The 17333-nt window shown below is 52.0% G+C and overlaps 1 protein-coding gene across 1 annotated transcript in view; it reads right to left on the bottom strand.

Annotated features, from left to right (window-relative positions):
- Positions 1 to 17333, bottom strand: part of GCN1 (GCN1, eIF2 alpha kinase activator homolog) — a 55668-nt gene that overhangs the window by 6171 nt on the left and 32164 nt on the right. The window contains 21 exon segments of the mRNA XM_006096554.3: positions 177 to 291; positions 402 to 595; positions 2289 to 2519; positions 2957 to 3070; positions 3307 to 3576; positions 3671 to 3814; positions 4042 to 4134; positions 4416 to 4577; positions 5987 to 6151; positions 7202 to 7417; positions 7515 to 7632; positions 8692 to 8834; positions 9040 to 9236; positions 9325 to 9463; positions 9650 to 9718; positions 10889 to 11109; positions 13816 to 13995; positions 14705 to 14819; positions 15150 to 15271; positions 15646 to 15892; positions 17030 to 17224. Coding sequence (XP_006096616.1) covers positions 177 to 291; positions 402 to 595; positions 2289 to 2519; positions 2957 to 3070; positions 3307 to 3576; positions 3671 to 3814; positions 4042 to 4134; positions 4416 to 4577; positions 5987 to 6151; positions 7202 to 7417; positions 7515 to 7632; positions 8692 to 8834; positions 9040 to 9236; positions 9325 to 9463; positions 9650 to 9718; positions 10889 to 11109; positions 13816 to 13995; positions 14705 to 14819; positions 15150 to 15271; positions 15646 to 15892; positions 17030 to 17224 — 3450 coding nt within the window.

Below are 17333 nucleotides of genomic sequence, written 5' to 3'. Positions count from 1 at the left end.
TCAATACTACCTGCCTTGTGCTCACAACCAAATGTTGGTAAACTATAAAGAATGATACAAATATCAGAAATGACTATGATTGCTGACCAGTCAGCAAGTGTACCAAGTTCTTCTAATGCAAAACGGAGATGCCAACCACAGAAGAGCCCACCAGCCCCGCCCACCTGCAGTCGTACCTCGTCATGTCCCAGCATGCTTAGCAGGAGCGAGACGATGTTTTTCCGGATGACTGCATCCACTTTGGCCCCTGCTCCCTGGATCACAAACCTCAGGGCCTGCAGCATGGTGTCCCTGCAGAACCAATGGCTCTCCTTCACTGCTGCTCCCTCCACCGGCCCAGGGCTGCTTCAGCAGCTGCCTGGCCTCCTTGCAGCCACAGCACTCCCCTGCTGGCACCTCACCTGACACCTGGGTCCTCCATGACACGGATCCCGTTCAGCAGCTCTGTAAAGAGGGGATCCACCTTGATGTGGATGGAAATGAGCTTGCCCAGCGCATCAGCAGCCTTCAGGCGCACCCCCCGGTTGGAGTCCTGCAGGGCTTTGGTGAAAGTGGTCTGCAGCTGGGGCAGGAAGGGCTTCAGGGCTATCCCAACCTGTGAGAAAAACCCACACCAAAGAGCACAGTGAGGTGGAGTCCAAGTGTGCCACAGGCATGAAAGCAGCTCATCACCACAGACATGAAGGCAGACCACCATGAACTGGCCCCTGGCCCAGCTCTCTCACAGGCTAGGAACAGGTATCCCGTAAGAGAGGACAGCCAAGCACAAACAGGGCATGTGCAGCCTCCTCCTCTGCTTCGACCTCCTTCACGGCACAGGAAAAAGGGGAGGGGCAGTAGGAGGAGGAATACCCCCACTGAGGGAGCCGCCAGCTTGGCTGTGTGGAGACTTGTCCACGTGGGCAATGACTCGGAACCTCGGACTCCGAATACGTTAAGCAGCAGGCAGGCGGCGGCTGTCAGCACCACTGAAGATCGATTCTAGTGCCAAGACAGGGAAGCGAACTAGGTGCATAAGGGCAGGTACCACCAACTGAGCACTTGCCATTTACCTCCCAGAACAACCCTATGAAACAAGTGACCTCTGAAAGTCATCCCGTACACATGGTCAACCTTCCCATTAAAAATCCAGTTTAGCCCTGACCGGCTTGGCTCAGTGGATAGACTGTTGGCCTGTGGACTGAAGGGTCCCGGGTTCGACTCCGGTCAAGGGCACGTACCTTGGTTGCGGGCACATCCCCAGTGGGAGGTGTGCAGGAGGCAGCTGAATGCCTGGGTGGCGGGCTCGATCCCCAGTGGGGGACATGGAGGAAGCAGCCACTCTTTCATCATTGATGTTTCTGTCTCACTCTTCCTCTCCCTTCCTCTCCGAAATCAATAAAAATATAAAAATTTTTAAAAATCCAGTTTAATCCCTGACCATCTACAGAAAAGCAGGCACACTCGTGACAAAATACAGACAGGTCCAGGACTAAGGGTTTACTTTTACTAAAAGGGAAAACCAGAGCAGCTGCCTGGAACCCTGGGGTCAGGAGTTGGCTGCCTGCTGGGAGGCTCCCTGGAGCGAGGCTGGTACATCTGTGAGGTGGGAACCATCTGTCTATAGGTGGCATCTGACCCGTGGCGTAAGGGACACATTCCCCGAGGGAGGCTCCATTTGTATGCAGAGTTGCAAAATCACCACAGAAAAGAATAGCACAGAAAGCAATGTAATTTTTTTTAAAAAAGACTCAATTTTCTACAGAGTAAGGCTGGTGCTCACAATCCCATTTAGCTGGGAAGTTACTCCCCACACCTTTCTTCAAAAAGGAAAAGAAAACCTAAAAATTGTAAGCTTGCCTTTGTTTTCAAACTTCAAGTAAGAATTCTTTTCTTTCTTCTTTTTCCCCCCACAACAAATCTTGACTCTGTCTATCCGTTTTTTAAGTCTAAAGGCTTATTTATTGCCCCGAAAACCATAATGGCTGATAGACACTATTTCATCGAAGTCCCCCATTTCACAGCCCTAAGTCAGGCAGGCGGCATCAGCAATCTCCAACTATAGGAGAGGAAACAGGCTCAGAGGTTACATGACTTTCCCAAGGTCATTGCGGCCACAGAGCTACTAAGCGGTGGACCTGTAACTGAGCAGTGTAGTGAGTCTACAGTCCAAGGTCTCAGCACCTCTGCTTTGCTGTTTCTCCGGAATAAGCTGTCACTCTGCCCATGACCCTGGACCAGCCTCCTGCAGACAGATCTGGTCTCTAACATCCCCATGGACGAAGAGGATGAACCCAACAGTCGCTTACCTTGGCCAGCAAGAGGCTGAGTGTCTCGAGCAGAGCCGCCTTCACGTTCCAGCTGAACCGGTCCCCCAGGATGCGAATCAGAGGGCCGGTGATGCTGACCACGGAGGGCCTCAGGGCGTCAGCTGAGGTCAGGCGGATCACCAAGCCTAAAGCTTTGGCTGCTTCCTCTTTCTGTTCTGGGCTGCCAGTCAGGACTCCCTCCCGCAGCACTGGAAGGATGGATGTAACTCCCTGGCAAGAGAATCACATGCGAGAGTCAAATCTCCAAGGCACTGGGCCCAGGTGTCCGCCCACCAAAAGCAGGTGCTATCAGCCGCCCTCTCCATAGTGCCATGGAGAGACTGACTCGGCTGCCAGGATCACAGCCTGAGCGGGTGCTGGCTGGGGAATAGTCTTGACTTGCTGTGGCCAGAAGATAAGAGCCCCAATTGGCCTATCACACAGGCACACGCACTGCTGTCATCTTTGTGACTCACCCCCGCTTAAACCCTGTCCCCCTGTGGCCACCACGGGAAGAAACACGCTGTCTGTGAAGGTGCAGAATAGCACCTGGAGCACGGTCAGATTGACACACAGCTGCTCCAGGCGCCCCACGCAGACCTGGGCCTGAGGGGGAGGCTGAGGAAGGCCGCGTGCCCACAGCACCCTGCACATGAGCCCTGACTTACCTTCTTTGGGAGGCAGAACCCTGGCACGTGCTCGCCTTTGCTCTCATTCCCTATGAACCGGATTTCCTTGTGGAGTTCTTCAATTAGTGCCAGCTGGTTGCCAGCATCCAGCTTCTGTGGGAAGCCAGGAAAAAGCAGAGAGGCTGTCAGAGGTAAGTACAGCCCTCTCAAGCCTGCTTGGAAACATTACAGCAGGGGGAGGTCTGGGGGAGTATAACGGAGACTGGCCTTGCACGGGAGATGCTGAAGCTAGGTGACAGGTATGCAGGGGTTATGTTGGGGGGTCTAGTCTTATAATCATCTGGAACCGTCTACAGTCAGAAGCTGGCTGAGGGGTCAGCAGGCCTGACCTTGGTGATGGCATTCAGCGCATCCCAGCTCTCCTCCAGAACCACGGGGCTGGAGTCGTTGAAGAGACGGATCAGGCCCGAGACCAGGCTCCGCAGGTGGCTGGTGTAGTCCGCCTTCGAGCGGGAGCAGTAGATGCTGAGGATGATGGCGGCGGCCTGCCTCATGCCCACCTCAGGGCTGCGGGTGGCTTCCAACAGGTCCTCGATGATGATCCGGTGCCCGACGTCATCCTCTACCGAGAGGATCACGGCCTGGCAGTTGGCCATCTCCTGAAACCACAGGGGACACCTGGGCTGAGCACGGCTCCTCCGAGGCAGGACGGGCGGCTGTTAGAAAGCCGGCGGGAGTGATCATGACACTCACCAGCTGCTCACCGGGAGTCCCCAGCTTCTCCTTCAGGGCCACCATGACCGCTGGGAGGATCACGCCAAGATGACGGGTCAGGGCGTCGCCTGCCACCGACGAGAGGAAGGCCAGCACCCGGGTATTGACGGGCGGAGTCGTCAGCTGTGGGATGATGAACACCGTCAACGCAAGGAATGCTGCCTGTGCTGGCTGCTCCAGGCTCCGCAGAGCCCAGGCCGCTCTTCAGGGCGTAGTGTCCGCTCAGGGCATCCTGCACCCACCGCCCGCCTCCCCCAGCATCTGAGCGCAGAACCAGTCTTAGCGGCAGCCCCAGGAATGCGCTGCCTGTGGCTTCTGGGTCAGAGGGAGTTGCTGCTGGTGTGATTTACCTTGGGTACAAGGTAGGGCAGCACAACACGACTCTTGATGGCCATGACTTGCTTCAGACCGTCCAAGGCGAACTCTGACACCTCGTCATCATCCTGCAGAGGGCGATCGGGGGCAACACTGAGGCGCTGGCTCCTGTCCCCACCTCTGCTGTCTGGACCAGCCACCACCAACTTCCTTCTCCACGCTGCTCCCTCCTCCCACTGCACCCACATTCACTGACTGTCCAAGGAGAAGACAGAGCTCAATCTGCTACCACTGCACCCACTTTCCTGTGCCCACACTGCGGCTGCCTTGGCATGAGAAGGCCCCCCGAGTTTCGCGTTCTACAGAGATAGTAAAGCCAAATCGGTAGGTGTGCGGCAGAGCCACTCACCAGCTGCTTCAGTAAGAATGGGAGGATGTCCTCCAGCGCCTGGTGGCCGATGGTGGAGTGCAGCTGCTCAAAGGTCTTGGCTGCCGCCTCTCTGACCTCCTCCAGTGGGTCACACAAAGCCTTCCTTGCCGTGGGCACCAGGGACTCGGAGAAATACAGCACCTGCAACAGCACGGGCACTGTGCCTGATACGGCAGAGGCAAGGAGGGAGCGGAGGCGAGGGCGGGTGGCGAGGACCTCGGCCCGGCCACCACCACTCCCATGGCTTTCTGTGAAAACGTGCAAGTCTACAGAAGCAGGGAGGATGTGTAATTTACTTGCGAAGAGTCTAAACCCACGGACCCACTAGCACCTGGTTTTTAAGGTGAGTCTTCCTGATACTCTCCATCTCTTACAGGATCCAAATTCCTTCCCACAGCGAGGCCTTGCGACGTGGCCTCCCTCCCCCAACTCGCTCCTTTGCCTACCCTCTCGAAAAACCCCAAGTTCTTCTTCAAGCTGAACTCAAAAGCCTGCTCCTCTATGAAGTCCTAGGGCTACAATGGGGCCAAGGACAGCTCTGCTCCCCCTGTAACTGATTCCACCAAAGCAAAGCTCACTATGAACCTAAAGGCCGGTTACATGTCGGCCTTGCCACCTGCAAGGCCTCAGCCTTCAGGGCACTAGGTAGCTCCTCAATGAATCACAACTCTATCTGGTGACAGAATTGGTTTGTATCCTTTGCCAAATGCAAATATAAACCCCAAATGTAATACTTACACTGATATACACGGGAGAAAGAACCAATCAATCTGGTGAGGGTGCCTTGGCTAAGTAACTGGCCACATGCTTACATTTCTGACTGGCCACCCTCTTCATGGCTGTGCTGCTTTCCTCCCAATCGACAGCCTGTATACACATTCAACCTATCCCCAGGAATGTTTCGGGGGTCAAGTACCCTAGAAAGTAAGGTCAGTGGAAAGGACTCCAAACCTCTTGATTGTTCTCGCTACTATGGTAACAGTACCACTGCTGGAGACAATCCATTCCCACCCACCGGGCACTTAACCTCATCTTCTCTGCTCCTTCTAAGGGTCTAGTCTTACAAGCATCTGAACTGTCTACAGTCAGAAGCTGGCTGTGGGGTCAGCAGGCCTGACCTTGGTGATGGCATGCAGAGCATCTAAGAGTAAGTGCAAGGCCCTCCTGCTCCCGCCGCCCCCAGCACTCACACACGTGCATGCCCTCCTTGCCTCCCCCAACCCCCCGCTCAGGGCATCACACATTTTAACTGAACTGATACAGAGACACAAAAGGGATTAATCTAGAGCAACCTCAAGAATGGTGAGAAAAAGATCTCCAATTTCCAAAGGCCACTCAAGGCCTTGAACTTGCTTAGTTCTCAGCCAGAAAATCTGGTAGGAAAGCTGAGGAGGCAACTGCAGTCCACACGTGGCCCCGCCAGCAGCACCCGCTAGAGTGAGATTCGCGTGTCCTCACGTGGAGGCGCTGCTTCTCCTACAACCTCCCCAGCAGCTCTGAGTCAGTCACCTGCAGGTGCAAGGCCTACAGGGAGCTTAGGAGATACTCACGGCATCCCGGCTGGTGGACTTCATGATCTCGCTCAGCCCAATGCACACGCCCTGCCTCTCGTCGCTCTTCTGAGACCTCAGGCCTTCCTCAAGGATGGGAATGATCTCGGGTAGGATTTTCTCCCCTAACTTCCGGACGAGATCTCCTAATGTCCGAGCTGCGATCTGTCAGCAGAGATCAGGCCAGGATATCAACTCCCTGCAAACTCCAGAATGAGAACCTGGAACCTCCTAGACTTTATGAGTCACTGGCTTAACTTCCCCAAATGTTCTTACTCCCGCAAAGCCCCCCCAGGGTGCTTGCAACACTGCATAATAAAATTATCGCTGTGTGCCTTAGGCACCTACACAACCTACAGCAAGAGCTGGCACCTCGCATGTGAACAGGAAATGCAGCAAATGCTGCCTGGTCAAAGGCCAATTTCCCTGGATTGAAAACTGCAGCCTAGAAATCACTTAAACTTGTGCTTCTGCTAAGGGGACAAACTGAATTAGGAACAGATGCTTTAGGAAAAACCCCATCTGCTCCGAAGCCTCATGCAAACCCTTTAGAGCCAAATACTCAGTTTGTTTGCCAGGGATAAGAGGTGTGGGCCAAAGGAGATGGGCAGAAGTGACTATCAGCCCAGGCTGGGCCCCTCCTCCCAACAGGAACACCGCCCCCTAACCCGGCACATCAGCCATGTCACACCACAATGGTCTCTGCTTTCTCACTCCAGACCCACTGCCCTTTGCTCATTCCTACCGTGGGCCATGTTTTTGCCCATCACAGGGCCTTTGCACACCCCGTCCTTGTATCTATAGCACGATCCCCTGTCTGAAATAGTCCTTTGTCGCCTCCTTACCTGGTCGGTGCTCACTCATCTTTCATCTTCAAGCACCGTTTCTCCTGAGAAGCCTTTCCTGGCCCCCAGCTGGGTTGCATGGCCCTGTGGTAAAGCACGTGCAGTGCCCTGTGCACTTGCAGTAGCTGCATCTGCATCTGTCTGTGTGATTATTTGATTCACATCCATCTCCTCTACCAGTGTAGCTCCGTGAGGACAAGCACTGAGGCTGCCTTTCCTCTCCATTATGTGCCAGGTCTTACACCAGCAGGTGATTAATAAGTATTTGTTGAATGACTAAGTGCTCTCCCCGTCTCTGCAGACCTGACTTTCTGGCCTCTACTAGTAGGCATCAGGGCTGCGGGGTCAGAAGCAAGGCCAAGCAACTTACCGTTCTCTTATCCGCACAGGTACTCGCCAGGAAACCCAGCAGCAGCCCGAAGAGCGTGGGCAGGATCTCACGCAGGGTGCGGGGGGTGTTGGAGACCACGATCTTCCAGACGTGCAGGGACGCTTGCCGCACAACCAGCTGGGTGTCCGAGCGGCCCATGTATAGCCCTGCCAGCACCCGGTTCCGCCGGTCCACCCCCAGGGCAGTGATGATAGCCTGCAGCCAGCACAGAGGAACAGAGAACAAGGGGAGGTGAGGCCCCCACAGCATGAGTGCCCTCCACAGAACAAGGCAACCGACGCCAGGCACGCACCTTGTTGGACTGAGCAGTCCCAAAGTTATCATCTTCAGAGGCCGTTTCCGTGGTCATCTTTCCAGTGACACCGGAGATGTGGAACAGGAGGTCCCCCAGGAGCTGAACAGAGCTGAACCTGAGAGGGCCAAGCACAGAGTCACACAGCTGCAAGGGGCAGTCTGGGGGCTCAACCAATCACCGGGCAGGAAAGAGACTGAGGAAACGCATCAGAAATATTCCAGGTGGTTATTCTGGAATGGGAGAAAAGTTACAGGCGATTTTCATGTCTTTACACTTTCCCACTTTATTTTCTTGCCAATGAACTTTGATAATGAAAAAGAATAAATACTTTTGAAAAGACTGCGTGAAAAATTCTATAATAAAAATTTTTTTAAAAGAGAGCACAAGTGGAAGCACTAACAGGAAATCAGGAATGCTGATCATCAGAACTGGAGGCATCAGAAGAGGCCTAGAAGGATAAACTTCTCTTCAAATTAAGTGAGGTTTACTGTTCTTAATCATCATAAAAAATAATAGTCACATCCAAACGTAAAATTCCAAAATACAGAATAATATGAAGAATGTGAGTATAAACAATCATTCAAACCCCCACTACTCAGGCAACCGTCCTGACACTCGGTGACACCCTTGCATAGGGCGCCCGCTACGAAGACACGCACTCCCCCACACAGTGTCGGCATTGAGTCCACACCACATGCGCTGGGCCACAATCTACCTGTGCTGTCAGCTAGAGGTTGAGGAGCTTCCTGTGTCAGCTGATAAAGGTTCTTTACCATTCTTTGTAACGACTGGTAAGTTCACTGTATGGATGTGTCATCACTTTTTAAAACCAACATCCAATTTTTCAAATGGTAAAAACAATACTTCAACAGAGAGCCTTCTACCTACATCTTTAAGCACTCAACCAAATCTGTCCTTGGAATAAAACCATAGAAATAACATTTCCAGATTAAAAAGTATTCAAGCTTAGATTGTAATACAACTAAAGGACTGACTAAAGAGAACTTTTTTAAAAAGAGAATCAGAATGAAGACATTGCTACAGGAAACTAGAGGGTTACAAAATGGTTAAAAGTGAGGAACTGGAGAAAGTTGAGAGTTCTTGGCATCATTTTGCTCTTTATTTCTTAGAGTTGCCAAAATGCAAAGCTGGGTCTTTCCGCCCGAGTTCTCACCTTATTCTCCAGAGGTCGTCAAAGAGGCCTTGCTCCAGCTGGGGCAGCAGCAGGGCGATGGCCGTCTCGGCATACATGGAGATGACCCGCTGGCCCGCACGCAGCGCGGTATCACGCACAAACTCGTTCTCATCAGCAAGAGCCTGTGCACACAGAGCGGGGGTCAGCCAGGGCTGCCTCCCCACCCTTCCCAAGGCGCCCAGACCCAAAAGGAGATGGGACTCCCTGGACAGCAGGAAGAGGACTCCTCCCACCCAGCCTCGCCAGCCAGCAGCCCTAGCAACCCCCCAGGGCACATGCATCCCACCCTCCTCAGTACGCTCTCCTGGCCTGGTCAGCGGTGCCTACTTTGAGGATACAGGGGATGATGGGCCCCACATAAGGAGTGAACTTGTCCCCAAAGGTGATGGGCAGGTAGTTGAACATCATAATGTAGCCATCTCGGACGTGGGGTGCAATGTCCACTTTGCTGGCTGTAGCCACAATTTCTGGCATCAGCTTCTCCAACTTCTCCACCCCTAAGCCAGCCATGACCTCGGCCAACCCTGCATCAAGAGACAGAATGAACCCATTGGCTCTGAGGCCCCCAGAGGGCATTTCTGGGCGGGCCCTTGGGGCCTGCGCTGGCCTCACCTTGCGCAGCGCCTGAGCGATCCACGGAGCTCTGCTCATAGGTCAACGTCTCCATCAGCCACGGCAGCAAGTCCTCGAAGCACGACTCGCCCATGCCCTTCACCATGGCCCCAAGGGCCTTTGCAGACACTGTCCGCACCTGTCAGGTAACCAACAGCAGGGATAGGGAGGAGCTGAGGGCTTAAAACTAGGTGACCAGGCAGGAGCAATGAGGGGTCCCTCAGTCTCCTTTCCTTCACCAGACAAACACAAAATTCTCAGGGATGAATTTTCTGGAGACTGGGCTAAAATAAGAAGCTCTTGCCTCCTCCCCTCCCAGACTCACCTCAGGTACAGGGTCCAAAAGAGAGGCTTTCAGGCCAGGTGTCACGCTTGGCAGGTACGGAGCCAAGTCCTGCAACAACACAAGCAGTGACTCGGGTTGACTCCTGCTTCTCCGGGATCGTCCTCCTGTGGACCCTGACCTCGCCATTCTGCTGACAAGGAGCACTTGGAAGGGGTGCTCCCCAAACAAGGAGGGGAAGGGGAAACCTCCAAGGGACCCGAGGCCGCCTTCAGGAGGGGGAGAGAGCCACCAGCTAGTGCAGTGCTCTTACCCCTCCTGCCCTTCTCCTAGGACCAAGGCCGGCCCAGCCTCTGGGATCTTTAGGAAATTATTTTTGCATTTTCCTTTCAGAATTGCAATATCATCTTCCCTTTCTTCACCTTAAAAGGTTTATGTCTCTTAATATAGCATTCAGCCTTAGGGAACAGTTTTAAATATAGAAAAAGCCTTATGTTCACAGCAGCAACATTGAAAATGGCAAAAAACTCTGGTTACTATATGACCAACGACAGGATTACATAAGTTATAGTACGTAAACTTATTGGAATATTACACAATTATTAAAATCAGTTTTATGAATAACTCATTATAACTCAGAAATAAGTTGATGTTCAGGAATATAATTTTTAAAATGTAATAAAGAACATTAAGAGAAATTGTTTTAGTGTTGGAGGACTATGGATAACATTTTTTATTTTTTCAGTTTTTCAATTTCCCAGATTTTCTAGGATTGCTATAACCTTCCCACTTTCTCTATTGTGCCCACAGCTCAGTAAAGCAAGCAGAAGTGAGGTAGATGGAGAGGTCACACAAGCAAGGCCTCAGGAACAAGGAAGCAAACAAACAAGATCAATCTCCCCTAATTTCCCGAGAGACTTACAGAAGCAAATGCTTGACACAAGAAAACACTGCAAGCAGTCAAAGCCTCAGCCACTTTCCCCACACTCCTGAAAGGTCAAAGGTGAGGTTGGACCTTTCCTGTACCCCAACCTGTAAAAGGGGCCCACTGGGAGGGGCCTCACCTGAGAACTGGGCTAAAGAGGACCCAAACGCTACTCTGCAAGATGCCCAGAGAACCTACATTTCCACTCTCCACGCCACAATGGTCCACATCTGCCCCAAACACAATCAGGGACCCAATGCATGTGTGCTCCACTCCCGTGTCTCCTGTGCAAGGACTCTGTGCCCTAAACCAGCATCTGCTGGTCTGTCCTGTGCCAGCCCCAGCTAGGCTGCTACCTTCTGGTCAGTCAGGGAGTACATGTTGCCAATAATCTGGGCTGCCATCTTCCGCGTGTCCGTGGAACGGTCCTGGAAGGCTCTCTGGACGATGGGCATGATGAGGGCCAGAGACGGGGCATCAATGAAGTGGACAAACTTGGTGTCCAGGAGGGTCTGCAAGCACTTCTGGGTCTTCCTGGAAGGGTCTGTCAGGGCATCCAGCAGGACAGGGGCAATGGCTGCATATCCAAACAGAGACAGGGATCGAGGAGAAGGGAGTCAGGGCAACTGCTCCCTGGAGCCTCACAAGTCACCAGCTTGGGAAGCCAGTCTGTCTGTGAAGAGCAATCCTTGCTCCAACAGGAGGGACTGGTTGGAGGCGATAGCTGTCACCTCTCTGCACTGCAAAGCTGTGCTCTGGCGGAGTCCCTGTGGGCAGGCTTCCATGGGTCCTGAACTGCTGGGCCTCCACTGAGAGAGCTGCTCAGGCACCATAATCCCTATTCTGGAAGCAGCAACCCAAAGTGGTTTTGTGAAAAACTGGGAAAACAAAGGCCCCTGAACCAGTGAGGGGAGTGAAGCACCCCACGCTCAGAGCTGCTAGGCCCAGATAAAATGAGCTCTCAAATTCACCACCATCAACCCCGCAGAAGGAATTCCAAGAGGAAAACCTGGTTTACCTTTTCCATAAGCCCAGGGAATTCAACCACTATAAAGTCCCAGGCTGGTGGTCAACAATTTAAAAAAACTAATAATCCAATTTAAAAATAGGCAGAGGATTTGCACAGTTCTCCAAAGAAGATATGCAAATGGCCAATACGCACAAGATGTTCAACATCATTAGTCATTAGGAAAATGCAAATCAAAGTCAATGAGATGCCACTTCATACCCACTAAGATGGCTGTAACCAGTGCTGGTTTTGCAGACAATAGGGTGCCGGCAGCTGGAATTCTCAGACACTGCTGTGGGGACTGTCAAATGGTACAGCTGCTTTGGAAAACAGTCTAGCAGTGACTCAAATAAACAGTTACTATAGGACCCAGCAATCCCATTTCTGGTATCTAACCAAGGGAACTAAAAACATGTCTATAAAAAACCGTGTACCCAAAGGTTCACAGCAGCAAAAAGAGGAAACAACCAAATATCCATCAACAAATAAACAGATAAACAAAATGTGGTCCATATATACAACGGATTATCACTGGGCCATAAAAAGGAATGAAGTATTGATACAGGGTACAACATGGGTGAACCTTGAAAACATTATGCTAAGGAGCCAGACACAAAAGGCCACTTATTATATGATTTACATCAGTGATTCCCAAAGTGGGCGCTGCAGCGATCCAGGGGGGCGGTGATGGCCACAGGTGCATTTGGGGGCGATGAGTAACTGCTATTAAAATTTTAAAAAAATTAATTTCCAGGGGCTGAGTAATATTTTTTCTGGAAAGGGGGCGGTAGGCCAAATAAGTTTGGGAACCACTGATTTACATGAAGCGTCCAAAACTGGCAAACCCACAGAGACAAGAAATCGATCTGGCTGGGGCTGGGGGAGGGGAGAAAATGAAGAATGAATGCCAATGTGTATGGGGTTTCTTTTGGAGGTGATGGAAAATGCCCTGGAACTAAAAAGTGTGATGCTCACATGTAAAAACCACTGAACTGTACATTCTTTTTTTAAAAAAATATATTTTATTGATTTTTTACAGAGAGGAAGGGAGAGGGATAGAGTTAGAAACATCGATGAGAGAGAAACATCGACCAGCTGCCTCCTGCACACCTCCTACTGGGGATGTGCCCACAACCAAGGTACATGCCCTTGACCGGAATCGAACCTGGGACCTTTCAGTCCACAGGCCGACGCTCTATCCACTGAGCCAAACCGGTTTGGCATGAACTGTACATTCTTAAAAAGTGAACTTTATATTACGCAAATTATATGTCAATTAAAAAAAAAAAAAACAACCAGGTTGGAGTCACAGAATAAAGGAACTTCTAGCCCTAGCCGGTTTGGCTCAGTGGATAGAGCGTCAACATGAGGACTGAAGGGTCCCAGGTTCGATTCCGGTCAAGGGCACATGCCCGGGTGGGTTGTGGGCTCAATCACCAGTAAGGGGCATGCAAGAGGCAGCTGATCTATGATTCTCTCTCATCATTGATGTTTCTCTCTCTCTCCCCCTTCCTCTCTCTAAAATCAATAAAAACATATTTTAAAAAAGAAGAAGAAAGGAACTTCTACCCATTCAGTAGAGATGAGACTGTTCCGGGACTTGCCAGTCCCCAAGGCTGTTAGACATTGTAAAAACCAACAAAATCCAAGTACACCTATTAATCTAAAAAGCAAAAATTCCCATAATTTTCTGAACAAAAGAAAAATCTAGTTATACCTGGGCTGAGCTACACTGAATGGCACTGAGGCTCCAATGCTGAAGCTTAAAATTTAACATGTGAAGTTTAAAATTTAACAAGGTAGCTGGCTAGTTTTATTTCTAGAAATCAACCTCTTCCCAACACTCAAGAAAGAACCACACTAAGAGCACAGTTAAGAGGAATAACTGTCCCTAACCTTCCCCTCTATCTCATGTCTCCTGGAATGAGATCAGAAAGTTCCCGAAGATCCTAACACATCGGATGATACTGAGATGGTCTGAGGTGGTCCAGAGCTTGTCAGTCAATTCTGTTGACCTCGGACTCAGCTTAGCACACAGAGCTCTCTGTCAAGGTGCTTCTGAGCTGCTGACTCAGTTTCCCTACCTGTGCAGTCAATGACAACTGCTCCAGACAAGCAGGAAGACCCACCACTTCCTAACTACCATTTAGTCTAGGAAAAGAGCTTCCAGAATTTAGAATTTCTTTCGCTGTGACCTTATCCTCAGCATGTTCCCTGCAGTGTCCAGGGACAGGAGGAGGAGCAGGGCCACTGCCCACTGTGCGAGAGGCCTACCCAGGATTTCCGGGTTCCTGATGACGGAGCCAATCTGCCTGAGCGCCTGCTGTCCGGCCTTCTGCACTTTGACGTGGGAGTCGGTCAGCACCTCCGTGAGCTTGGGCACGATGTTGGGCAGACAGGAGGACAGCTGCTTGGGAGCACAGTAAGCCATTGCCCCAAGCAACTCCACCGACCCTGCAGAGGCAGACACACGTCCGGTGTAGAATCGCTCAGTACAGGCCAACAGTCACCTGGCTGCTGCCAGGCAAGGACAACCAGCCTGGTCCTCTGCAGGCTGTGCTCAAGCAGTCCCCCGGCAGAGGGCACAGGGCAGAGGGCAGAGGGCAGAGGACGGCATCCAGCAGAGCCCAGGATCAGGAAGACCTGGCTTAGTCCTGGCTGTGATCCAAGGCCAATTTACTGCATTTCTCTGGCCTCAGTCTCCTCAGCCACAAATGAGGGAACTAATTTTGATTTGTGATTTTTCAAACTGCAGGGCAAAGCCTGAGGGACCCAGGGGAAAGACACCAAGTGCGAGGGGCCCAGACCTTGACCTTCCGCAAACCAGAGTAGCTCTGCTTAAATCTCTTGCATATTAGGGTTCCAGAAAAGATTACATTTTAAAAAGGGGTTTAATGGGGAGAAAGCTTTAAAAATCACTAAACTAGCCACAGACAAGCTTTAAAGCTCGGGATTTCCTGATTTAGGGCTGCATCTTCTGTCAGAGGCCTGCTCTTTGCAGGTAAGCAAAGCATACCAGCTACTCAGGGACTGGGCTGCCCAACAGCAGTCTTGGCCTTATCATCTCTGGGCTGGGAAGCACACACATGGCTACCTGGGACCCCTTGAGGGCAGTGTTTGGGACAGGAAGTTAGGACAAAGGCATGGAAGAGAGTGGCCTCACCGGCTTTGGTCCTCCAGGATTCCTCCTCCAGGGCAGCCAATAAGGAGGGGAGCACTAGCTTCACCCCGTGAGCACTCAGGTTGCTCATCACAGCTTTGGCACAATCATCTGCAGCCTCAAGGAGGAGAAAAAACGTTCAGGGGCCTCCTCACCCAACCAAGGATCAAGGCCTGACTCTAGACCAAGTCTTCCCCCCGGTAACCAGCACCTACTGAGGAGTCTCCTGTGTCAGCCCCTGTGCGACATGGTTTCTCATCTCATAAAGCTTCAGTAATTTACAGGGAATCAGGGGAGTCCAGACCAATAACTGGGGCCCAAGGTACGGTGACGTGGACCCCATCAGGGTGCACACTAGATCTGTTAGTGGGGCTTTACACCACCTCAGCCTCCCTGCTGAGTCTCACAGCCGAGGACAGCAGGTCTCATGCGCAGCCTCAGGACTTACCTCACGTACATACTGGTTCCCATCCCCGAAGCACAGCAGCAGATGGGGCAGCACGTGAACCACGTACGGCTCGAAGAGCTTCCCCAGCATGGTGCAGAGCATCTCGAAAGCGAAGAGGGCTCCTGGGGAAGAAGGTGGACAGCTGGGACAACGTCCCTGCAACCTCCTCACCTTCTGGAAACACTCAGGGCAGCTGTGGGACTGACGTGGCTGCCCCATGAAGCAGCAGCACCCTCTGCCTCCCCCACCAGCACAGACATGGCTGAGCAGAAAGGGAAGGAAATCCATCCATGGCTTCTTGGCACTAACAGCCAGAAAAACAAAATCTCTCTCAGCTAAGGATACTGCTGACTTAAGCGAGGCCAGGCCACAACAGCAAGGCCCAGATAACGAGTCACACACAGCTGTCCCTCTGTAGTGCAAACACCAGCCCCTCGGAGGGAAGGAAAGGCCAGAGTCCTCCCTCTGGCAGCCTCGGGGCCCGAGAGACACTCACCCTCTCGCCGGCGGAAATTCTTCTTATCCTGGATGGCATCGGTCAGCGCTGCCATCATTTCCTGCTGCTTTAGCGACAGAATGCCCAGGCCCTTCACCAGGCCCGCCAGCCCGTACGCGGCCCCCCTGCGCTCGGCGTACTTGTCCGACTCCAGCAGCTGCTGCATAAGCCTCTGGACCATTGCTCCCGCGTCCTCTCTGACAGCGGGCACGAGGGGCGGCAAGCAGCTGGCCACGGACTCCTGGACCTAAAGGAGGGGTCTGCCACGTCAGGAACCACAGCCTTTCCTGGTGGCTGGCACAGTCCTACACAGCACCTCCCCACTAGATGCCCCAAGCCCCATCTTAGCCACTGTCTGTCAGACAACAGAGTGTCAGAAAAGCAAACAGTGTTACGCATTCACGTGTGACGTGGACCCCATGAGGGTGCACACTGTATCTGTTAGTGACGACAGCATCAGCCATCACGGCACTCTTTCTGGTCTAAAGGGAGAACCTGCCCTAACCGGTTTGGCTCAGTGAATAGAGTGTTGGCCTGCGGACTGAAAGGTCCCAGGTTCAATTCCGGTCAAGGGCATGTACCTTGGTTGCGGGCACATCCCCAGTAGGAGGTGTGCAGGAGGCAGCTGATCGATGTTTCTCTCTCATCGATGTTTCTAACTCTCTATCCCTCTCCCCTCCTCTCTGTAAAAAAATCAGTAAAATATATTTAAAAAATAAAAAATAAAAATAAATAAAGGGAGAACCTAGGTCAGGGTGGGTGGGAAGCTCCAGGAAGACTAAACCCACTCACAGAATAAGATCCAGGAAAAAGCACGCTACTGCGCCTCCATAAAAACAGCCTACGTCTCCCAGTTGTCAAACTTAGCAAAGTGTCGTGCTACCTGGGCCGAGGCGGGACCTTCGCATGTGTGGCCTGCACTTGATGAGGACATTCTAGGTAGTCCAAGTGTAAGCTGCAAAATGTATAAATGTGTTTTTAAAAATAAAAAAAAGTCTTGCACTGTGGCTTGGAGGCTGCATTAAAGGGCCCCTGAAACATGTAACATGTAGAGAAGGTCAGAAAAAAACTTGACACAAGAGGCAGCCGCTTTGTGTTTTGTTTAAATCTTGGTATCCCCAGTGCCAAGTTTATACTAAATGAAAAAGTAAAAACACACCAAAAAACAGTTAGAAAATGAGTAGAAAAAAATGAAAACATCTAGGATGTCTACCAGAACAAATAACACAGTAATTCCCTGCTTGGAGGTGCTCTTCATTCTAAGCCAGGCTATCCCCTAAGAGAGGGGACAAATTCTTGCAGAGAGCTGGGCCTTTGGGACCCTGATACCCAACTCCCTAGGATCCCACTGCCTCCCCCCAGTCATGTCTCGGGTGGCAGGTACCTGCTGGGAGGGGGTGGAAAGGGCAGCAATGAGCTTGGCAACGATGGGCTTCACTTTGGGGTCACTCTTGTCCAGGTGCTTGGCGAGGGAGCCCATGAGGACCACCACACTCTGCCGCACAGCGTCATAGCTGGCATCGTTGGGCGCATTCTTCAGGAACTCCTCGAACACCGGCAGCAGCGAGTTGACGTTTTCCTGGAGAGCACCCAGGGCTCACCTCCACCCCACAGGCTGTCTGGGCTGACAGTCTGCCCGAGGACCAAGCCTGAATCTGCTGGAACAGCTGCCCTGACAAGCCCACCAA

The sequence above is a fragment of the Myotis lucifugus genome, unplaced genomic scaffold (genome assembly GCF_000147115.1).
Source record: "Myotis lucifugus unplaced genomic scaffold, Myoluc2.0 scaffold_181, whole genome shotgun sequence".
Lineage (NCBI taxonomy): Eukaryota > Metazoa > Chordata > Mammalia > Chiroptera > Vespertilionidae > Myotis > Myotis lucifugus.
This window is presented reverse-complemented; position numbering and strand designations above follow the sequence as displayed.